A 24,640-nucleotide genomic window follows, 5' to 3' on the forward strand; every position below is an offset into this window, starting at 1 on the left:
GGCTGCTGACAGGCCCTGTAACTGACAGCTATAGTTATGCCAGAGAAGTTGTGGATGCATAGGGCTTGGTTTTGTTAGCTTTCTTAGTCTTACCCCCACAAAGACAAACACCACTTGAGACTAGAAGATAATGTCCAATGTAAGATTTGAAAGAAATCTTTCTATTTTTCTTGTTCATTTCTGTAAAAATCAAATATAATAGGCCTGAGTTGACAGCAAAATAGTCTAAAATTTAATAGTTAAAATAATTATTGGCATAAACTGTGGGCCAAATTATTGTTCTTAAATCGGCTTTCTACATTGCCTTTGGCGAAACTCTTCTTCATGAGGAACCTCTGATAAGACCTCTCAAAGCCAAGCACAACCGTGGGTTTTACTTCCAAATACCCATGTGTTGCAGGAAGTTACGGACTCCAAAGAGAGGGACCTGCTGAAGCTTTGGCAGAATAATATAAATTGTGAAGATTTCATGGACATTTATTAGATCCCCAAATAAATAATCTTATAATTTCCTATGCCTGTCTTTATTTAATCACTTAATCCCTTCATCTTCATAAGCTGAGGATGTATGTCACCTCAGGACACTGTGATGATTGTGTTAACAGCACAAATTGTTTGTAAAGCATGTGTGTTCAACAATATGAAATCTGGGCACCTTCAAAAAGGACAGGATAACAGTGATGTTCAGGGAACATTGGAGATAACCATTAGGTCTGACTGATTGGGAGCCGTGCAGAACAGAACCATATTTCTCTTATTGCCAAAAACAGGTAAGAAAAATATCATTGAATTATTTCCCTAGTAAGGAATATTAATAATTAACAGCCCTGGGAAAAGAATGCATTCCTAGGAGGAGTCCTATAAAATGGCCGCTCTAGGGGTGTCTGCCTTATGCAGTTGCAGGTAAGGGATGAAGCACACCCTCGCCTCCTGCAGCACCCCCAGGATGGCTTGGATTAGGAAATTCCAGCCTGGTGAATTCCAGTAAGACTGGTTCTCTTCTCTGGATCCCTGTTCAGATGTTTATCAATGACACTGCATGCACAGCAGGACATGGAACTTCATTAGTAATTGTAGGTTCACCCTGACATTGTGATTTCACCCTGACCTTCTGCCTTGTGATCTTTTATTGCCCTATGGAGAATGTGATCTCTGTCTCCCATACCCTATTCGCACACTCCCTTCCCTTTGAAAATTGCTAATAAATCTTGCTGGTTTTGTGGGTTGTGGGACATCACAGAACCTGCTGACATGTGACATCTCCCCCGGACACACAGCTTTAAAATTTATCTCTTTTTTTGTAACCTATCCTTTTATTTCTCAGACTGCCTGACACTTAGGGAAAATATAAAAGAACCGAGGTTGAAATATCAGGGGTTGGTTCCCCCAATACCTATGAGTTGGTTAAACTTTTTGCTTCTTGAGATCCAAGTAAATGGGATTTCTGGGCATGTTAAGAAATGACATTCTTTGATATTTGGGGTTTCATAAAGACTGTTGCAGGGTCTAAAAAGGCCTTTGTTTTACAGCTTATTTATAATGACTTCTAGCCCTTTTCTACCTTCTGGTTTGGGAAATAACGCTTCTGGCCAGAAAAGATAGTGCAATCCTTAAGGTAAATACAGATGCATACAGTGATTGTAGCCCAGCAACATTTCTCTCGACATCCCATACTTCTTAGTTAATATTAGTTTCCACTTAGTGGAGAAAAAGAGTTTGTCCTGCAGCCATTCATATGGAGGCTTCTATATGGACCACAATATCTCTACCTAGTAATAAAGTGGGACTTTCAGGAATTATTAAATTGGTATGACTAAATAGAAGGCTGTTTCAACTATAACTAAGGGGCTGAGAAAATATTCTATAAAGGTCTTTTGCTGACACATCCATCATTGTCACATTAGGGGAGGAGAGAAAGCCAAGATTGAAAAGCAGAACAAAGACACCCACTCCAATATCCAGAAGAAAGTCTACTTTCCTCCCTTCCACCTTCAGAATCACCCAAGGATTTTGAAGAGTTTGGAACTGTCTTTTGTGTAAACAGTTGGCTCCCAGGAAATAGTTTATTGTCCATTTTTTTGGCATAAACACAGTGAGACCTGGTGGGTTCGGGTTGGCATATTTGTTTCTTTTTGGACTGTGAGTCCAGCCTTTATAAATTACTGTTTCAGTTCCTGATTAAGCCTGGGCCAAATCCTTGAGCCAAACTTTTACATCAGCTCCTGATAGATCATGAGATGAGCTGAGCAGTAGATATAAATTATGACAACAACTCCTGATTATTTCTAGGCAAGTTTCTTGGGTTAAGCTTTCTAATTATTCTCAGACCAAGACCCTGAGCCAAGCTGAATTGCGTGATCTTCAAAGCAGCCCACTGACTGAAATCATTTCTTTCTCTTGCTAGTTTGTAATAACCCAGAACCCCAGCCTCATAGTGGAAAACACATTTGAGTCCTTATTTGATTGACAGAGAGCTTTCTTGTCGTGCTTTTTTTTTTCTTTAATCTCAACTTTGTTTCTCAGCTTCTTACTTTTTTTTTAATTAAGGCAAAGATCTTTGGGTATACTTACAGACAAAGGGATACTATTACATCTTGGTGCATTGTTGAGATTACACATAGGTTGCTGCATGGGCTGGGAAGAAAATAATTCATCAGAATGGTAAAAGCAGACTTTAAACTTTCAAATTCATTTAAAAAATATCTTGTTTGTTTTAAGACTTTTTTATTTTTTTCATAAAGAGACTGGCAGTGACATGAGATTTAGAGGAGGTCCTAGGTATGCTAAAAGTTTCTGCTTGAGGCTACGTCTCAGTGTTATCTGATTACCATTAGGGTAATTCTGGTCTGTGACAACTCATCAGGCCATTGACACAAGGACTTCCCATTTTTTTCTATAGAATTTACATTTTTTCTTTTCACAGCTATAATGTCTTTCATATTTTTTTCTATGCAGTGTTGTGGGCATTTTTACAGCTCTAGGTATGCAGGTTTCCTTAACACAGTCACTCTTTGTCTTAGTAATTAGTAGTGTAATTTAAAAAGGTTTGTTTTTGGGATTTCTGTGAAACAAGAGGAATTCAAGATTTCACTATAAATTGTTACCTATAAAGGACCTTTTTGTCCCTCAATAATAGATAATCATGGCACTGTATGGGAGGGATTTAACTGCAAATAAATACTCTTTCCTTTATTTGTAATTTTTTACAAAGATATTATTTTCTTTCACATAAAAGTTACACCATGAGACAAGTTAATTTTTGAATGTTGGGAGGCATTTAGTGGAGACAACATATCTAACCCAAAATCTCTCTCCCTAACTGTTGAATAAAAAGAATTTTGTCTCAGAATTTTCAACCTAGGATTTCTAACCTTACATCACTCCCTAGTGAAATGAGATTTATTTCCTACCTGGATCCTTCTCAATCCATTGCCCAAAACTTACAGTTTTGAAATTCTTTTCCCATTAACATTCCGCCACCAGTGATTAGTCCCCATGTCCTATCTTTAAACAGGCAGCCTCCACTATTAATTGTTGGTAGAAAACCGGTGTTAAAGAGCAGATTTTAACCTCTTTGCTTTCCCCATCTAATGAAGGGCCATTCAGACATTCAGTTTCTACCGTTTTGAGCCAGCTGTACTTCACTGCAATAATTTTGCATTTAAAACGTTTGAAAGTCAGTCTTTATCATTCTTGGAGATTCTGATGTTTCACTGGGAACTTGGTTAGGAAAGCCAAAGTTAGTATGAAGACGCTTCCTCTATTAAAATGTCTAGCATAAATTTTATTACTACATACCATTTGCAAGACCTCTGGGGTAACATTCAAGCCTTTGGGGTTCAGTGGGTCTAGGACAAAAGCAGGGCAGAAAGCTACAGCCTTTCACTGGTGAGTGTAGCTAGTGCTTCTGACTAGCTCATCCAGATTTATGTGTAAAGGCTATGCTTGCATTTCTAAGCAGCACCTATTGCAGTTTTGGGGGCACAGATGAGACAAAGGAAAAAGATGAAAAAGGATACTCTAACACTTTCTATTTATCGTGGGTAACACCAAAAGGAGGAAGTCATCTGAATGACACCTTGTTTAGCATCTGTTTCTAAATAGCAACAAAGCATCTGTGGACTGCACTCCCCTTGAGTGCACTTGGAAGCCCTGGAACTCCATTGACCCTGAGTCTCTAAATTTATAAACAATAATAATAATATTCAACTGGCAACAAGGTGGCCATGTGGCCGTGTTCCTGATAGGAGGACAAGCATTCTCAAAGAAGTGTAATTTCAATAATAGCTGACAACTAGGTCTTTTTGCTATTCAAAAAACCTCCAGATTTTGTAAACATTGTAAAATTACCCCTGGGTCTTTGGGAACCATATGAGGTAAGTCTACAGTACACAATTTTCCAAAGTCAAAGAGACAAATCTCTAGAGAACTGTCAAATGCAATTTCTGAGTGCCCTATCTGACTCCTTTAACTGGGGCTCAGAATTGTTGTATAAAAACACCTCTTATTGTGCAATCCCGGTAAACCTCCAACTTTACTGCTGCCCCTATAACAAATGCAGAATGAATACTGTGATACTAAGGTTTAAATTTCCTTCTCATTGCAGTAAACTTATACACATAAAGCTGGACTTAACACAGTTCCCTGATGAACCTGATAGACTTACACAGGCTTTCCAACATTTCAACCAACAGCCTCAACTTATGTGCAGAAATGCAGTGCAACTTTTAAGCCACATTTTAACTACTGCTGAAAAACAGGCAGCACTGCAGACAGCAAAGGAATTTGAAGATGAACAATGGACATCCTCTAGTCAGTCAAAAAATAAACAGAAGTGAAGGATGAAAAATGGGTAACAAAAAGTCGGAATTACTATTTCCAACAGAAAGAAAAACAGTGCTGTTTGAAAACCCCAAATGAAGCCTTAGTAAACCTAGAGATGAATAGAAAAGAAATCACTTTCTACTGTGCATATTAGCAGGCTTCAAAAGAACCAGAACAAAACTTGTTAATTACTCTGAACCGTCCTTTTTGAAATCAGAAACTAGAAAAAATATCTCACAGGTTATTTGGAAAGGCTGAGAGAAGCTTTAGCAAAACATTCATCTCCATCTCCTAATTCAATCAAGGGATACACAATTTTAAAATAGTAGTTTATTTCTCAGCCATCCTCTAATATCAGAACAAAACCACAGACACAGGCCATGGAATCAGATAGCACTTTGAAAAACCTTGTAGGGTGGCTTTTTTGATCTTTTAAAACAAGAACTGGAAAGAGGAGACCTAGAAAGTAGAAGGGAGTCACAAGAGAATGAGAAAGGCATTACTGGCCGCTTCAGAGGCCTACAAGATCCAGAATCTCCAAGATGCACCTGCTGATTTCTACTAGTGTGACAAGCTAGGGCACTTTCAAATGAATTGCTCAGGCCGAAAAAGAATATATCTCAACTTTGTCCAGCCTATGAGGGAGACCAGTGAAAGTAGGAGTGTTCCCAGAGACTTAGGTCACCTGGTCCAGTGTATATTTCCCGGATTGTTCAGCAGGAATAATGGTTCCCCAGTCCTAACAGCCATTGTGATCTACAGGATTCAAGTAATTATGGAGGCAAAATGGAAATTAAACAACAACAACAACATTTTTCTAAATTCTACAGACTGTTTCTCCGTTCTTCTCTCCAATTCAGAGCTCTCCTCCTCCAATAGTGAAGAGAGTTAGCTAGCTTGCCTTCTATAGACAGAAAGAGAAGTGTCCCCAGAAACTTCTCGGCCCACTGATCAATGCCTCGTTTCCACATGAGATAAAAAGCAGCCTGTAAAAAAACATTCAAGCAGCAGGCACCAATAAATGAACTAGAACAGAAAGTTGTGTCTGAAGACCTGACTCCAGCTACACAGATAGAAGAACCTCCAGCTCACTCAGAAACTTGCAGAAACTTCAAGCTTACTCAAATGGGAAAACAAGGCCTGAAATAGAAATGCATTTGTCCATTTTATAATCAGTGGACTTCCAGAAATATTTCTTTTCCTTTGGTGAACATAAAGAGAGTGGGAGAGTGGGAGCAAGTGCCTTCCAGGGAACAATTTTCTTTTCTTCCTGGACTGTGAACCCTACCTCTATGAATCATTAGTTCAGCCTCAGATCAGTTCTGGACAAAATCTTAGGCCACAGATTCACTTCAGCTTCTGAAAGGTTGTTGGCTAAGCTGAGTAGCCCCTATGAATATTCACTTTAGCCACTAATAGGTACTGGGCCGAGGTCTCAGGCTAAGCTTTCTGATTGGGCTAGGATCTAAGGTGCCAGGTCGAACTACGTCACACATTTTTTAAGACAGCCCACAGACTAAGTGCATTTCTTACCATTCAAAACACACAAAAACGCTAAATCCAAATTTCATATTGGTTAACCCATTTTGACCACATCACTGCTGGCATCGAGCTTTTTTATTTCACTTATTAAACTTTCTCTTCAACCTCAGTGCTCTGTAGTCTTTGAAAATGTGTCTGGGATCTTTATTCTTCTGAAACATACAAAATAAACCCCCAGTATTACCTTAGATATGTAGAGACTCTTATGTGTTTGTGTACTGGTGAGATGTAAATAATAGCAAAATTGTGATGGGCTTCCTGGGAACACACTAATGCACTGCTAAACTATCTGGCAAAAAATTAAAAAAAAAAAGAATATTGGGTCTCAAAATCTAAAGCTCAGCTCTCTGAGACTTCAGTACAGTACCTGGGTCTGGTCTTATCAGAAGATAACAACGTACAGGGTCACGAAACAATTCAGCCAATTTTTCTTAACAGTTAAGAATATTCTTGGGCATTATTTGATTTTTCAGATGGCAGGTACCTAAGTACGGAGAAGTAGCTCATCTTTAATACCACCTCATAGAAGAAACTAAGGCAGATAAAACTCACTGGTTAACTTAAGAACCTAATACTCAAAAAAAATTAACCAGTTAAACAAATCTTACTTAAGGCAGAAGCCCTCGGTTTTTTCATAGTAAAGACATTTAATCTCCATATATCAGATATAGAGAAAACAGACGTAGAAATTATGGATGAGGCTTGAGGTCCAGCTCAACATCCAGTGGTGTAACTAAGAAAGAAACTCAGCTTGATTTCTAAAAAGAAACGGGTAACACACCTCTGAGCAGCTGCCTCAGTGACATTGTTGGTGCCAGAAACCATCAGGTTAACCATGAAAATAACATATCTGTTTCTACACCACCCAGTATAGCAGTACTGTGTTTCCTTAAAAAAGTCTCTTGTGAACTGACAGTCACCTCCTTAAATATCAAGCTTTGCTGCTGAAGGATCTGCAGACCATTTGAAAGCCTGTACTTGCCTGAACCCAACGGCATTCTATCAGGGGAAATTTGAGCTTCTGAACATGATTGCATACATATAGGGGTGTAAACCAGTGAAATAAATAATAAACACTTCTCTTGATATTCTCTGTACAGTTAAATTAATGAAAACACTCTTAGAAGGCAATCAGCTTAATTAAAAAGAGATTGATGCTATATGTATATTGAAGACGTTCATGTTTGTCTCCTCATAAATCTTGTTTCCTTGAAAAAGTTTTTTCTTTCAATCTACTAAATTACCTTTCTCCACTCTCTCTTGACACATTTGGTGCATGCATGCATGAAAGGTTCTTGGATAAAAGCTGATGATGAGGGACATCTTGAGGCCAACAGAAAAGGCACCACCCATCGTCTTTTATGAGATATCTGCATTTCTTATGTAGCTCTTGGAATTAGAAGTGAATAATACCTCCGAAAATGAAAGCCTGACTCTTCCTTACAGCTCTGATTTTTTTTTGGAGACGTGGTCTCACTCTGTCACCAGGCTGGAGTGCAGCGGTACACCATCAAATCATTGCAACCTCTGCCTCCTAGGTTCAAATGATTCTCCTGCCTCAGCCCCAAACTAGATGAGACTAAAAGTGCCCACCAACACGCCCAGCTAATTTCTGTATTTGTAGTAGAGATGGGGTTTCACCACGTTGGCCATGATCTCTTGACTTCTTGTTCCCCAAACATGGGCCTCCTAAAGTGCTGTGATTACAGCTGTGTGTCACTATGCCCAGCATCACTGAGGCTTTTTTATTAGGCCCTGGAAACTATTCGTATCCGAGTTCTTAAAGGGCATCAGCAAGAGGTCAATCATCCAATTGCAAAATTGGTAAAATAAAATTTTATAACTTCTGGAACTTCTGTTTTCTGTGTGGTTACATATGTGTTATGTATATATTTTAAAAATCTAATTAATTAACTTAGTGAAGAATAGTTAGTGGAACTAAATATTTTGCTTCCAAAGAAATGAAGGCTGCTGCACTTTTCAGTTCATGTGACTTTAACTTATGAAAAACAAAAACCACCTAAGACCTGAAGATGTATAAAAATAATCACTCCTTTAACAATGCTGTAATAAATCATACTTTACCTGCACCCAGACCGTAATTTTATAAACTCATCACGTTTTACATTCAAGTTATTAATTTTATTATTATTATTATTGTTATACCTTAAGACTTAGGGTACATGTGCACAATGTGCAGGTTAGTTACATATGTATACATGTGCCATGCTGGAGTGCTGCACCCATTAACTCATCATTTAGCATGAGGTATATCTCCTAATGCTATCGCACCCACTCCCCCCACCCCACAATAGCCACCAGAGTGTGATGTTCCCCTTCCTGTGTCCATGTGTTCTCATTGTTCAATACCCACCTATGAATGAGAATATGCAGTGTTTGGTTTTTTGTTCTTGCAATAGTTTACAGAGAATGATAATTTCCAATTTCATCCATGTCCCTACAAAGGACATGAACTCATCATTTTTTATGGCTGAATAGTATTCCATGGTGTATATGTGCCACATATTCTTTATCCAGTCTATCATTGTTGGACATTTGGGTTGGTTCCAAATCTTTGCTATTGTGAATACTGCCACAATAAATATACGTGTGCATGTGTCTTCATAGCAGCGTGATTTATAGTCCTTTGGGTATATACCCAGTAATGGGATGGCTGGGTCGAATGGTATTTCTAGTTCTACATCCCTGATGAATCACCGCACTGACTTCCACAAGGGTTGAACTAGTTTACAGTCCCACCAACAGTGTAAAAGTGTTCCTATTTCTCCACGTCCTCTCCAGCACCTGTTGTTTCCTGACTTTTTAATGATTGCCATTCTAACTCATGTTTTGATTTCTATTTATCTGATGGCCAGTGATGAGGAGCATTTTTTCATGTGTCTTTTGGGGGCATAAATGTCTTCTCTTGAGAAGTGTCTGTTCATATCCTTTGCCCACTTTTTGATGGGGTTGTTTGTTTTCTTCTTGTAAATTTGTTTGGGTTCATTGTAGATTCTGGATATTAGCTCTTTGTCAGGTGAGTAGGTTGTGAAAATTTACTCCCATATTGTAGGTTGCCTGTTCACTCTGATGGTAGTTTCTTTTGCTGTGCAGAAGCTCTTTAGTTTAATTAGATCTCATTTGTCAATTTTGGCTTTTGTTGCCATTGCTTTTGGTGTTTTAGACATGAAGTCCTTACCCATGCCTATGTCCTGAATGGTAATGTCTAGGTTCTCTTCTAAGGTTTTTATGGGTTTTGGTCTAACGTTTAAGTCTGTAATCCATTTTGAATTAATTTTTGTATAAGGTGTAAGGAAGGGATCGGGTTTCAGCTTTCTATATATGTCTCACCAGTTTTCCCAGCACCATTGATTAAATAGGAAATCATTTCCTCATTGCTTGTTTTTCTCAGGTTTGTCAAAGATCAGATAATTGTAAATATGCAGCATTATTTCTGAGTGTTCTCTTTTGTTCCATTGATCTATATCTCTGTTTTGGTACCAGTACCATGCTGTTTTGGTTACTGTAGCCTTGTAGTATAGTTTGAAATCCGGTAGCTTGATGCCTCCAGTTTAGTTCTTTTGGCTTAGGATTGGCTTGCCAATGTGGGCTGTTTTTTGGTTCCATGTGAACTTTAAAGTAGTTTTTTCCAATTCTGTGAAGAAAGTCATTGGTAGCTTGATGGGGATGGCATTGAATCTATAAAATACCTTGGGCAGTATGGCCATTTTCATGATATTTACTCTTCCTACCTATGAACATGGAATGTTCTTCCATTTGTTTGTATCCTCTTTTATTTCATTGAGCATTGGTTTGTAGTTCTCCTTGAAGAGGTCCTTCACGTCCGTTGTAAGTCGGATTCCTAGGTATTTTATTCTCTTTGAACCAATTGTGAATGGGAGTTCACTCATGATTTGGCTCTCTGTTTGTGTGTTATTGGTGTTTAAGAATGCTTGTGATTTTTTTACATTGATTTTGTATCCTGAGACTTTGCTGAAGTTGCTCACCCGGTTAAGGAGATTTTGGGCTGAGACAATGGGGTTTTCTAGATATACAATCATGTCATCTGCAAACAGAGACAATTTGACTTCTTCTTTTCCTAATTGAATACCCTTTATTTCCTTCTCCTGACTAATGGCCCTGGCCAGAACTTCCAACACTATGTTGAATAGGAGTGGTGAGGGAGGGCATCCCACTTTACTTCCAACTACATGGTCAATTTTGGAATAGGTGTGGTGCAGTGCTGACAAAATTGACTTTGTGTCAGTTTTCAAAGGGAATGCTTCCAGTTTTTGCCCATTCAGTATGATACTGGCTTTGGGTTTGTCATAGATATCTCTTAGTATTTTGAGATATGTCCTATAAATACCTAATTTATTGAACATTTTTAAAATGAAGTGTTGTTGAATTTTGTCAAAAGCCTTTTCTGCATCTATTGAGATAATCATGTGGTTTTTGTCTTTGGTTCTGTTTATATGCTGGATTAAATTTATTGATTTGCATACGTTGAACCAGCCTTGCATGGCAGGGATGAAGCCCACTGGATCATGGTGGATAAGCTTTTTGATGTGCTGCTGGATTCGGTTTGCCAGTATTTTATTGAGGATTTTTGCATCAATCTTCATCAAGGATATTTGTCTAAAATTCTCTTTTTTGGTTGTGTCTCTGCCAGGCTTTGGTACCAGGATGATGCCGGCCTCATCAAATGTGGTAGGGAGAACTCACTCTTTTCTATTGAGTGGAATAGTTTCAGAAGGAATGGTACCAGTTCCTCATGTACCTGTGGTAAAATTCGGCTGTGAATCCGTCTGGTCCGGGACTCTTTTTGATTGGTAAACTATTGATTATTGCGACAATTTCAGAGCCTGTTATTGGTGTATTCAGAGATTCAACTTCTTCCTGTTTTAGTTTTTGGAGGGTGTATGTTTCAAGGAATTTATCCATTTCTTCTAGATTTTCTAGTTTATTTGCGTAGAGGTCTTTGTAGTATTCTCTGATGGTCATTTGTATTTCTGTGGGATTGGTGGTGCTATCCCCTTTATTATTTTTTATTGCGTCTATTTGATTCTTCTCTTTTTTCATCTTTATTCATCTTGCTAGCGGTCTATGAATTGTGTTGATCCTTTCAAAAAAACCAGCTCCTGGATTCATTAGTTTTTTGAAGGATTTTTTTGTGTCTCTATTTCCCACAGTTCTGCTCTGATTTTAGTTATTTCTTGCCTTCTGCTAGCTTTTGAATGTGTTTGCTCTTGCTTTTCTAGTTCTTTTAATTGTGATGTTAGGGTGTCAATTTTGGATCTTTCCTGCTTTCTCTTGTGGGCAATTCAGTGCTATAAGTTTCCCTCTACACACTGCTTTGAATGTGTCCCAGAGATTCTGGTATGCTGTGTCTTTGTCTCATTGGTTTCAAAAGAACATCTTTATTTCTGCCTCCATTTTGTTATGTACCCAGTAGTCATTCAGGAGCAGGTTGTTTAGTTTTCATGTAGTTGAGTGGTTTTGAGTGAGTTTCTTAATCCTGAGTTCTAGTTTGATTGCACAGTGGTCTGAGAGACAGTTTGTTATAATTTCTGTTCTTTTACGTTTGCTGAGGAGATCTTTACTTCCAACTAAGTGGTCAGTTTTGGAATAGGTGTGGTGTGGTGCTGAAAAAATATATATTCTCCTGTTTTGGATTGGGGAGTTCTGTAGATGTCTATTAGGTCTGCTTGGTGCAGAGCTGAGTTCAATTTCTGGGTATCCTTGTTAACTTTCTGTCTTGTTGATCTGCCTAACATTGACAGTGGGGTGTTAAAGTCTCCCATTATTATTGTGTGGGAGTCTAAGTCACTTTGTAGGTCACTCAGCAAATGCTTTATGAAACTGGGTGCTCCTGTATTGGGTGCATATATATTTAGGATAGTTAGCTCTTCTTGTGGAATTGATCCCTTTCCGTTATGTAATGGCCTTCTTTGTCTCTTTTGATCTTTGTTGGTTTTACTTCTGTTTTATCAGCGGCTAGGATTGCCACCCCTGCCTTTTTTTGTTTTCCATTTGCTTGGTAGATCTTCCCCCATCATTTTATTTTGAGCCTATGTGTGTCTCTGCACGTGAGATGGGTTTTCTGAATACAGCACACTGATGTGTCTTGATTCTTTATCCAATTTCCCAGTCTGCGTCTTTTAATTGGAGCATTTAGTCCATTTACATAGAAGCTTAATATTGTTATGTGTGAATGTGATCCTGTCATTATGATGTTAGCTGGTTATTTTGCTCATTAGTTGATGCAGTTTCTTCCTAGCCTCGATGGTCTTTACAGTTTGGCATGATTTTGTAGTGGCTGGTGCCGGTTGTTCCTTTCCATGTTTAGTGTTTCCTTCAGGAGCTCTTTTAGGGCAGGCCTGGTGGTGACAAAATCTCTCAGCATTTGCTTGTCTGTAAAGTATTTTATTTCTCCTTCACCTATGAAATTTAGTTTGGCTGGATATGAAATTCTGGTTTGAAAATTCTTTCATTTATGAATGTTGAAAATTGGCCCCCACTCTCTTCTGGCTTGTAGAGTTTCTGCTGACAGATCCACTGTTAGTCTGATGGCCTTCCCCTTGTGGGTAACCCGACCTTTCTCTCTGGCTGCCCTGAAGTTTTTCATCGTTAAAAGCTATTATTATAATGTGCAATTGAGAATACTGTATATAAATTTAATCTCCAGGTGTGGTAGAAGAGTAAAAGTTGCTTGTAGTGAAAATAAATTCTAGAAAGACATGGAAATGTACGTTTTGCCTAGAGGTAAAGGATTTTCTTTAGTTAACTAAAATAAAGCTAACTGTTTACTCAAATTGTGAAAATAGCTTTAAAAAAATTAATCTTGCAGAAGAAAACTCTGCGCACCCAGGCACTAGATTGGAAAGGGTGTTATGTTTTTTTCTGCCATTAAGCATTGAAGTGAAAACACAACAAAAATTTCTTGAAACATTAATCTTCTCTTTAGCAAATTTTTAGAAAGTTGTTAAAACGTTGTAATAAGTTTGTGAAAATCTCACCTCTTTGTCAATCTTTCTAAGGTTAAATATAATTTTACATAAGTTTTCATTAAGCTTAGGGTTAATATTGGGATATAAATACAAGGGGAAAATTTGTCATTCTGAAAGAGATTATTATGTAATATTGAAGGCTGATGAAAATATTTCTGCCCTTTCAAACATTTCTACCGACGGTATTTTGGCAAAAACAACGATTTATGGAAATCTGGAATTGGATATCATAACATTAAGTGTCTTCATCCTCTAAAATATTTGGCAGGCTTCCCAAAATAAAATTTTAAGCTCAAGGATGTGTTTTCTGAAACCTGTCTTTTGGATGCCTCATAGAGCCCCTGGAGCATTAAAAAAAATAATAATAATAAACTGTTTTATAAAACATATTTAAACACATGTGATTTTGATGGTAATATTTTATTTTTTCAGAATATATTTTAGTGAGTATTATTAACACAGGTCTCAAAACCACATTGGGTTTTTCATGTTCTTAATATCTGAATATGTGCTATCAATTTTAATTAAGGTGATTATGTTAAGCTGTTGTAAATCACAGAAGTAACCAAATGTCTTTGCCTATTCTGTTTCAAACCACACTAGACATTTTGTCATTTACAGACATTAAATCTTAATCAAGAATAATGGCTTAAAATTAGCTGTACAGCTTTACCAGCTGTTCTCACTGTAGGTTTTTTTATAACAGGAAACTTTACAGAACTTAGGAATAGCTAAAATGCTTATAAATATCAAGTAGGACAAAAGTTAAAATAGACTAATCTAACAGAAGAATGAAGCAATCTCTTTACCTTTATTTTAGAACATTTCTAATCCTTGTTTTGTTTTTTGAAGTCAAGTGCACTTTCTTTTAAACTAGTTACAGCTTTAACGCTGTCATTTGGTATACACCTGTTAAAAAAACCTGGAACACACTTTTTTCCCCTATGCCTAGTTCCTCTACATTTTGGAAGGTGTGTGTGATTATTCTTAATTTACAACAATATAATTGTTTTAATCAGTGCAACAAAAAATGTATTTTCATTTGCAACATAACCCAATAGAATAAGCTTGTTGATTTTCTAAGGCTTTGACTGGAAGCGTGTGCCTTCTTTAATGACTTACATCTGACTATTGGAACCAATAAAAGCCCTCTAAGAAACCCGGCCTTATACTTCGTTTACACAGTCCCAATACATGTTTTCTAATCTGTGGTAAGAAAAAAAATGCCACTTCCTATCAGGCCTAGGAACCACATGCCCTTGGAATCTCAAAAAACCGAGGAGTTTTTCCAAATAATATATATCTAAGGGTGAAACCTATGGCTGGACTTAGCTTTATAATGTCCTATTTAAGATTCCTTGTAGAATAGAGATTCATAAAAGCCCATGAGGAAAGCCCATGTAAAGGTATTTCTCACAGTACTTTACAAAAGTTGTCTGGCTAAGTGTAAGAAAAGTCTGTTTTGCCAATGACTAAAGTTTATCATGATTCATTCTTAACAAAAATTAGGACTAGAAAAAAGATATGTGTCTCAAAGTCTGTCACACCCCTATCACCAATTTCTCACTTCATAAGTTGTTTTTAAGATTTTCTTACAATTTTAATTAACCTTTTTTATTTATTTTTTTCTGTCCACCAAAAACTGTAGCTGGTGAGGTCCAGCTACAGTTCTTGGAAAACAGAAAGATATGGGGAATAGAGAAATCTAGAACAATATTCTAATTCTGGGAACGCATTCCACAAATGTTTTCAGATAACAGAAGAAAATATGGTTCCTGTAACAGAATTTTTGCTTTGAAGGATCAAATCAAGAAAGCTAAATAAACCTAAGTCCCATGTAACAAAATCTTAACAGGTATAAATATAGCCACAATTATACGGGCATGTTAGCAGCCTTGAAGTATTTCAGCTTTTCTTACTCACCTTGTCTAGTTGTGATATGCTTTTTCTAATAATCGAAGCTGGTTTTCTTTTTTTGCCTTAAGTCTATCACACCTTAAAATGTAATGCAAATTAAACCATGCATTAACATGTCTTTCTTCTACAAACACTTAAACCAACCCTCAGTAGAATCCTACCTACTGTTATCTACACAACATTCTTCTCCAGCAGAAAGCATCCGGAAAGACCAATACCCAATCTCCTAAGAGAAGTTAGAGTTTTCATTTCTGAGGGAAGACAAAGACAACTTAGCTACCTTTCCATATGAAAACAGCAAGGAAGTGGTTTCTGGAAGACCCCCAATCAACAGGTAAGGGCCTGATTCCAACATAATAATCAGACCAAAAAAAAGTATAGGCACCAGTAAGGGATCTAACACAGAAAGTTGTGCCTGATAGCATGGCTGCAGCAACAGAAATAACAGAACTTTCAGTCCATTCAGATAAAATCTTGTACGAACCTCTCACTCATTCAGATGGGGGAACCAATGCCTGGCATAGGCAGACTGTTTTCTGTATACTCAGAAGGCTTTCCGAAAATAAAGTATTTTTTTTTTGTTTTTTTTTGGGGGGGCATAAACCCAGTGAGATCTAGTGGGTAATGCCTGAAATATTTCTTTTTGTATTTGACTGGTTGCTCAACCCATATGAATCATCATTTCAGTCCGTGATTATTCCTGAGCCAGCATCCCAGGACAAGCTTTTACTTTAGGTCCTGTGCCAAGCTAAGCAGTCTTTGCAAATTACTACTTCTGACTGCTCCCAGGCAAAGTGCCTGGGTTAAGCTTTCTAATAGGTCCTGGGCCTGGGCAAAGCTAAGTCACACATTCTCCAAGACAGCTTGCAAACTAAGTACATATCTTTATTTTTTAGGCCATAAAAACCTTAAACCCCAGTGGACAACTTATTCAAGCTTCTATCTCTGCTGGCAGAGAGCTTCTTTTGCCACTTATTCAAACTTTTGCTCCAAACAGTTTCCTTTTTCTACAATCCTTAATTTTCTTAAATGTAAAAGAAAAGACTCTTAGTGTTATCTAAAATGAAAGAAAGGCTGTTACATCCTGGTGCATTGTTAAAAGAACAATATTATCTGAACCTGTGACATATTTTTGCCATTTTCTTTTGATGTCAGGGTCTGTTTGAGTAATAAACTTTTCTCTTAAGATTAACTTTATCTTAACTCAATAGGGAGGTAGGAACATGTGTTTCACTAAAGCCTCTCTCAGGATTTTAAAAAAGCCTCTATAATTTTTATGTGTTTTTAACCTATTATGAATAGTTTAGAGCAGTTATGAAGTTTTGTACTGTTCACTAATAAGCCTTCCAGTAGGCTCACTAATTTTTTTTCACTCTGCTATAGGATCAAGAAGACTCCAATTGAGTTATCAGCAGTCCATCCTTTCCTATTATGAATAAGAATTCTGTTATCAGTTCAACATTTTTTTTCCTTTTCAGCCTCCCTTTTTCAAGATTTTGTAAAAGACATGTGGTTCATCCACAGATAACTCTGCTCTCTGTAAAGCTGCGTGCTTTATGGCAACAGTTAGGGTTTGGTTTAGGAGTAATGTATCATGAATTCAGGTACGATTAAGCACTTGAGTTAGATTTTGAAATATCTCTGTATGTCCACTGGGGTCATCAGGGGACATTTGCTTATGTTTTTCATTTTTTTATCTAAGTCCCTACAATGAGAAGAAAATTTCTACTATACTAGCATCACATCTATGGGTATTTTCTGCAGGGGCAAGAGTGAGGTTGGGGTTTCTTTAGTGGCACAAGAAGACAAGCTGATGAAAAGGCTATTGGAGGTTCTAAATGAGGGTGGCATGTATGGCATTTAGAAGATATATTTGAGTGTTCCTCAGGGGTTTGTCTTTGACATAATGAATTATCTCTTTGAAACGTGCCTGTTATGACTGCCAAGAGGGCAGAGTCAGTTTTACCGTGCTTAGAAAGATCTGGGTTTTGTCCCAAGTCAAAGGAAGGTTGAATAAAAAAAGAAAAAATCAAACTCATTTCTTTGCCATCTGAAGAAAAGATATATCTGTTGAATAGTACTAAAACCAACACTTCCCTCAGAAAGCTAGGCATGTCTGTCCTGCAGTTGTTAGGGCTGTCATGCCCTTGAGCAATAAATACATAAATAAGCCACTTACTTTTTTCAGAGTCTCACAGCCAATGAAACTTCTGTGTTTCAGACAGTAATCTAGAGAGGTGCACACTGCAGATAGTTTGTGAAGTTTCTAAAGAAACATAGAAAAAACTCTTCCTATTATATTTTTCCCCTTTGAAATAGCCCTGATTGAAGAGAAAGATAGGATATTCCTTGTTTTTGCATTCCTCTTGTCTTTTCTGAGTCTGATGACTGACATAGTTGTCCTCCATGGATGCAAGCTAAAACCTTCACCCACAGTTCCAGAGGAGCTAGAGAACAGGACAAGTAACGTTTACCTGCACAGGCTTTAGCTCTCCACTGGTGACTCCTGGTTGATTTCTTAAGCCTACTCAATCCAAAAGATAACCAAAGTAACTTGGGAACCTAAAAAAAAGATGGTATAGTCATTGCATTCAAGCAAGACACTTGTATAGAGTAAGAATTTTAATGCTATTTGTGGCTTCCCTTGCTAAGGCTTAGAAAAAATATTGAAATTGCAGGAAATAAGATTGATTGACTTTGAAACATAAAATTCTCTGTTAGTTTAAATGTCAGTGCTGCTGGAGGAAGAAGGTGTGCCTCAAAACAAGTAAAACTTGTATGGCTGGCTTTCATTAGACAGTACTTAGCTAAAATGTGTCTCTCAAAGGCACCTTCTTTCTGATTATTGAAAGTGGAAATTTTCTGTTTACTGATAGGGCACAGAGTCTTATTATTGTTAGAGAGATATAGGAGAGAGAGGAGTTAAAAAACCAAGGGTTTTGTGCAAAGTACTGGCAAGGCTTCCCCACAGAGAAAAACTCATTTCACTAGGTTGCATTTTAAGATCTAAAATGCTCCATGAAAATGCTGAATCCCAGGTTTATATACTCAAAAGTTAGAAAAAGAAGGTTAATGCTCTATCACCTGTCCCCACAGTATGTGTCTCTGCAGAAAAAAGATGTGTCTCACAAAGAAACTCTTTAGATATGTATGGTTGTGTGGAGGTTTTTAAAGAGAAATAACCAGCCAAAAGAGAAATTTTCTTTGAATGTATGCCATTCTCTACAGTGACGTGAATATCTATCATCGGTGGACAAAAAGATCCTTATCAAATAAAAATTTTTAGATCACAATTTTGAATTCTTCCCATTTGAAAGAAAAAAAATCACAAAATAGCAACTCTTTGAATTATATTTCTAATGACTGACTTTTACCAGTGAGCTTACATCTCCAGATCGCAACATTGCATACAAAGAAGAAACAGGATGGACATTAGCCACACAATGACAAAAAATAAATAAGTAAAATGCCACAGAAAAGCCTGAAATTTTTGGAGGCAACACTCTGATAGACTGTCAGAAACTGGAGTTAGTTTTGAGGCCTTCACATAACACCGTGATATAGTCTTATCCAGAAATCTTCAATTAACTTAGATATCCTTTCAGTCCTATGTGACAGCTGGATCCTCTGTGAAAGAAAATAGTTGGCACAGAGGCAACATTTTCAACAGTGGAGGGTGAAAGGAGATGGCCAATGTGTCTCCCAATATCCCTTTCTCCTAAGCTTTGTAAGAATGGCGGGCAATCTATCGGATTTTACCTGGCACTTGCCCAGAGCTTTCTTTACTCTTCAGAAATTAAAAAAAGAAAACACAAATAACAAAAACAAACAAACAAAAACTGAGAACAAGGGGCAGATGTGAATGCAAATAGAGGACAAGCTGCAGATATGAATGTAAGTAGTTTGGAATTGCACTCCTACTCACCTTTTTTATTTAATGGATTCTCACTCTGTCACTTAAGCTGGAGTCCAGTTGCAAGATCTTGGGTAACCACAAGCTCCATCTCTGGGATTTATGCCACTCTCTTGCCTTAGCCTACCAAGTAGCTCTCACTACAGGTGCCCACCACCACATGCAGCTAATTTTTTGTGTTTTTAATAGACTTCATGGGGGCTTCACCATGTTAGACAGGATCATCTCGATCTCGACCTCCTTGTGATCTGCCCGCATTGGCCACCCAAAGTGCTGTGATAACACTCATGAGCCACCATGCCCAGCTACTAGTGACCTTTTTAATTAAAGCCTTTCCCAGTCCATGAACCAAAAACAAACCTTGCTGTGCCCCTGTGAACCAAAATCTATCAGGTGACACACAGATTTGTTTAATCTCAAGAAGATTAAAAATTATGAATGCAAAAGGGGAGATGATAGCAAATGTGTAATATGTTAACCTCTGGTGGAGTAGAGTCAGTTGCCCACTCTGAGAAAGAGTCTGATATTTTTATGGACTCAGAAGAAAGAAAATGTACTAACCAGTTTTGAAGAAAGCACTACGTATCTTTCCTGGGTCCTTGTGCCTGGAACTATTAATAGCTGATGCAATGACTCAGCTTGGCTCAGGAACTTGGCACTGAGCTGCACAAGAGCTAAAGTGAAAGCACGGCCCAGGACCTTGGCATGGGACCAGAGGCTAAAATGATAATTTAGAGAAATTTGGCTCAGAGCCTGAAGCATGTTTAGTAATATAAGGTGCCCTTTGTAACACACTGGAGTCCAATATGTACATGTTCTGAAAAAGAGACTATTTCTTGGAAGCAATCTGGTTACACAAAAGACACAACATTTTAATGCGGGGTCTTGTTTTTTTATCTGAGTAGCTGTGGACATGTCTTAAGCACACTCACAAAAAAAGTTGGGATTTAAAAAAAAATATATTTGCTTGGGCCACGGGATTGTACAGGATTCTTAAAATTCTGTCTGCAGCCTGATAGTCCAGGCTGTTTCTCTGCCTGTGGAAATTTTCCCAGTAATCCACCACAACTATGTAGCTTTTCTTTGTCAATACTATTGAAGACCTAGAAAGTTTCTGAGGGTCGAAGGCACATTGTTTGAAGTTTCCTATGTGCAAGGCTTTTCGTCCCGTGAAACAACCGACATCTTTGTAAATATTGTAAAATTGTTCATGCCTTCTTAGCAGTCATATCAGAAAAGCCCACAAGAAACAACTCACAAACATCAGAGAAACAGTCTCCCTGGAAACAATCAAAACAAAATTTTCTTACTCCAGGTTTTCTCATCTTCTTGATGTAGAGAATCTTTTAGTCACATCATCTTCAGCTTTTCCAGTTTTTACATCCAGCCCTCCATGTTCCTTACTACCCCTAGAGGAAATGCCCAATGAATGACGGGCCAGTAAAGTGCAAGTTTCTTTTTCACTACAGTGCCTTAAACAAATAAAGTAAGACCTGGGGAAGTTTTATGATACATCAATACATATATAGAGCCTTTCTAATATCTAGCCCCTTTTTTTGGGTCTTAAATAGGAAGATGTTATGTTATTGCTGAGCCAAAATCTTACTGTTTCTGACAAATAGCCCTACAGTCAACAGAAAGAAGCTGGGCCAAAACACATTTCTTCTATAGCATGTCATAATAAATAAAAAGCAGTCAAAGAGAGAAAGAGTGAAGAAAAGACAAGATCCTAATCTCCAGTAGAAAGAGAGACAGAGCCCTTTGAAAAACCTAATTTAAGCCATAGTGATCCCATAGATAAGAAAAAGAAAAAAAGAAAAGTAGAAGAAAAAAGAAAGCAGGACACTAGCCCTTTAGATATCCCAGATCTAAACCTTTCCCAAGCCAGGGCTGAGATGACGTCTTTGGGTCTTTGCATTTTCTGGCATTTCTTCTTTTCTGGATGACACTGCATTCTTCAGTGCCTGCAGAAGAGAAAGCTTGTGGTATGCCTGAGTCACCTAAAGACCTGCAGGGAATTGTCACCTGTACCAGCACCTGACCTGCTTACCTCATCACAGATAACATGCAAAGCTGTGTGCAGTGCCTGGACTCAACCAACACTCACTCATGCATCTGCCTCCATTCTGTGCCTGGCACATCCATAGCAAACTGAAACCTAAGCCCATAGTTTGAGCTGAGTGCAGGCTGTAAGATGGGTTTGTAAAATTAGACAAGCAGGCTCAAGGGAAACTTGCACAAAGGTGACATCATCCACAGAGACTGTTGGCTGGTGAAGCGACACCCTAGAGATATTGTGACAAAGACGACATTCATCACCAGTGGCCAGTGGATTATTCAAATATGCCTATGTAATGGAGCCTTGATAAAAATCAGCAAGACAGTATGCATAGAGCTTTTGGGTAACTGAACACATACAGTGTTCTAGAAATTTGTGTGATCATAAAAAGAGACACTGATAATTTTAAAGGCCATACAGAGTGTAGGAGCCTTTGTTTGGTAAGAAGTTTCTGCCTTTAATAATGTGTCCAGAATTTTAACTTATTAACTAGGGCACACTCTAAGGTAACCTAAATCTGCACATTACAAACATTAGAACCTGGATATTTCCACAAAAATGATTCCATAATTCACTAATACGGTGCAACAAGTTTTACTTTAGAGAGATAAAGTTTTCTTTTGTTAACTGGGTAAGAACTAGACATTTATAAAGGAAAATAAAATCAAGTGATACCTCACCACAAGTTCTAGTCATATGTTCAGTTTAGGAGAATGATCATCAGTGAATTTTGTGCCAGAAATATTTATTCTAAAAGAAAGGTCTTTTAATTTATAATAGTGTGTCTCTGAAGTGCTTGTGACACTGTAAAGTCAAGGGCACCATCTCATACAGTTCTGTGTCCTTCTGGAAGGGAAGCTAATGCTGCCTTATAACCCAGCAGAGGTATTCTAGCATATGAAATTAAGAAAAATCAACATTATTACAGGATTCTCTGTCATAAGCATCCAATAAAACACAACTCTGGTCTTGTGTATCATAGTAGCCATAGATACACTTTATGGCTTCCAAGAAGAATCTAGTACCCAACAGTCTGCTTTTATATTTGGGCTTATGTGAGCATAAAATAACCACATTTGGGCAAACAAGCTGTTTTATTACTTCTTTTAAAGCTACAGTGCTTAAAAATGATGTGATAATTTAAATACCTGGCTTGGACATTTCCAGTTCTGTTTCCAAGCCTTAGCTATGGGTGAAACTGTTTTGGGCAATGAAGATGGATTAGGGCATCTCGCAACTCATGATGCATTTGGTTCAGCTTAGTTCTCGCGTCCTGAGCAGACAGACTGACAATTAAAACTCAACAGTTTTATTTTCAACATACTTTAACATGGATTCTGTCCCTTGGGCTGACCTCCAGATCTTCCTCAGCACCTCACACTCTCTCTCATTGGCCTGTTCCAACTCCAACTTAATATTACAGTGAACAAGGGCCTTAGATTCTTCCAGTACAATTTGATTATATGAGGCAAGCTCCTTAATTTGAATCATAACCTCTTGGGTGAAAGTTCCACTCAAAACTACCTGAGAGACCAGGCCTTTGGCACATGCCTCCCGTGCTGTCAGCTTTCGCCCAGCAAATAACATTTCATTGGCAGATGCTTTACCCATCATTTTTTGAAATGTAATAGTTGAACAGCCATCTGGACTCTGTCCAAAGGTCATATAAGGGGTTTGGAACCAAGCCTTTTCATTAGCCCACACGAGATCACAAAGAGGCAGGATGGATGCACCTAGTCCAATGGCAGGGCCATTGACTGATACAACAATAGGCTTTTTAAATTGAATAAAAGTATTCACACAGTTCTTGATGGTATCCACCATTTCAAGGCTTGCTCTGTTTCTGTCATTCCTTAAGTGCTTCACAAAGTACCCAAAATCAAGACTGCAGCAAAAGACACTTCCAGCTGCACTGAACAGCATGAGCTTGCTGTCACCCACAGTAGCATTATTAAGAGCATTAACTATTTCTTTAATTACTTCTGTATTCAGTGCATTTTTTTCTGTGGATCTAGTTGATAGCACTATCTGGGTGAATCCATCCTCTTTCTTCACTACAATGTCTCTGTATGTGCTGGCACTTTCTGTTAGCTTTATGGTAAAGTACATCTTCTTGATAAAAGGCTGGTCTCTGCTGTCATCAGTAATATTTCTTTGCCCACCTTTCACTCTTGGAACTGAGGTATGCATGTCTGTTTTTCCATTGGCTGCTAACGGGTCTATTAATACCACTATACCTTTTTGGGTAGCTGAACCTGTGGCCATTGAAGCAGTAACTGAGCCAGACATCTGCGACATTGGTGGGTGTATCTGAGTCTTGTTCTCTATTCTAGGCTGTTCTGCACCAGGACGTGACAAAGGGTCGTGGAGGAGTTTCCCTTCTGTCACCTTGAAGACCACTGTGTCCTGCTGATCTGCTGCAATAGGGTCCAGTTTCTCAAGTTTCTGAAAGCCTCTCACAGTTTTCTTGTCGTTAAAGGGGCTTTCAGGTGCAAGGGTCTTGATAGTTGAATTTATCATCTCCCTATTATTTGTGTCGGAGAGACTTGAAGATGCCTTTCTCCTAACGATCTTGCTGGCAGCAAATAACTTGCTGTTTTTGGATCTGTGGTGTTTATCCGTCACTAGCGTTTTAGGAGAGTTCTTAGAATAGCTCACTTTTGTAGATCTAGAAGTTCTTCTTCTGGCATTGTTTGAAAAAATTCTACTGGTTCTAGTCCATGTCAGTTTTTTCTGTTTTTCAGTCTGTCGTCTATTAAAATCAAGTATACATTTTTCACAGTTCCTGAGGTGCTGCTCTGGTTCCCAAGTGTCATCCTGTTCGTCGTAACCTTTCCACCAAACCAAATACTCTGTATTCCCATTTTTATCTTGTCTTTTGTCAACAATACTTTCAACCTCAAACTCCTGGGAAGCCATGAGGAAAGACATAGGATTGGAGCAGTTGCTGTGCCAACATTTTGTCAGTTGTGTCTCCACATCGCCACTCCTTTCCGCCTCCAGTTCTTCACCAGGTTCTGCATATGGATGAACCTCTTCTATTTCATCACCACTGGTGTAGTGAAAATTGTGTGAAATAGCAGCTATGCTATGGTGCATGATAGCTTGCTCAGTAGCCTCAGGTGAGAGTAGCTAAATCCACAGCCACAACCTTCTGGTGTAGAACAGAAAGCTTTCTTCCTGCCTGTTACTCTTTGGTGTTTGTTTGTTTAATTGTGGTTGCTATGATGATTGTATGGAAGACTCTAATCTTATAACATTTTTAAAGTTACACTAGCTTACCTTCAGTAACATACAAAACCTTTACTCCTGTATAATGTACCTCCACTATTTCACTTATTGAGTCCTCAAAATTATGCCTTTATTCAGTTTATG

General features: G+C 38.0%; 1 protein-coding gene across 1 annotated transcript; it reads right to left on the minus strand.

Moving 5' to 3' along the window:
- Positions 1–22,091: 22,091 nt before the first annotated feature.
- LOC129025917 (testis-specific chromodomain protein Y 1-like) lies at positions 22,092–24,184 on the minus strand. The gene is made up of 2 exons (XM_054473472.1): positions 22,590–24,184; positions 22,092–22,155 (listed from the first exon to the last, which is right to left on the minus strand). The coding sequence occupies exons 1-2, from the start codon at positions 24,182–24,184 to the stop codon at positions 22,092–22,094; spliced, it is 1,659 nt and encodes a 552-aa protein (XP_054329447.1).
- Between the last annotated feature and the right edge of the window lie 456 nt (positions 24,185–24,640).

This window comes from Pongo pygmaeus, chromosome Y (assembly GCF_028885625.2).
Source record: "Pongo pygmaeus isolate AG05252 chromosome Y, NHGRI_mPonPyg2-v2.0_pri, whole genome shotgun sequence".
NCBI lineage: Eukaryota > Metazoa > Chordata > Mammalia > Primates > Hominidae > Pongo > Pongo pygmaeus.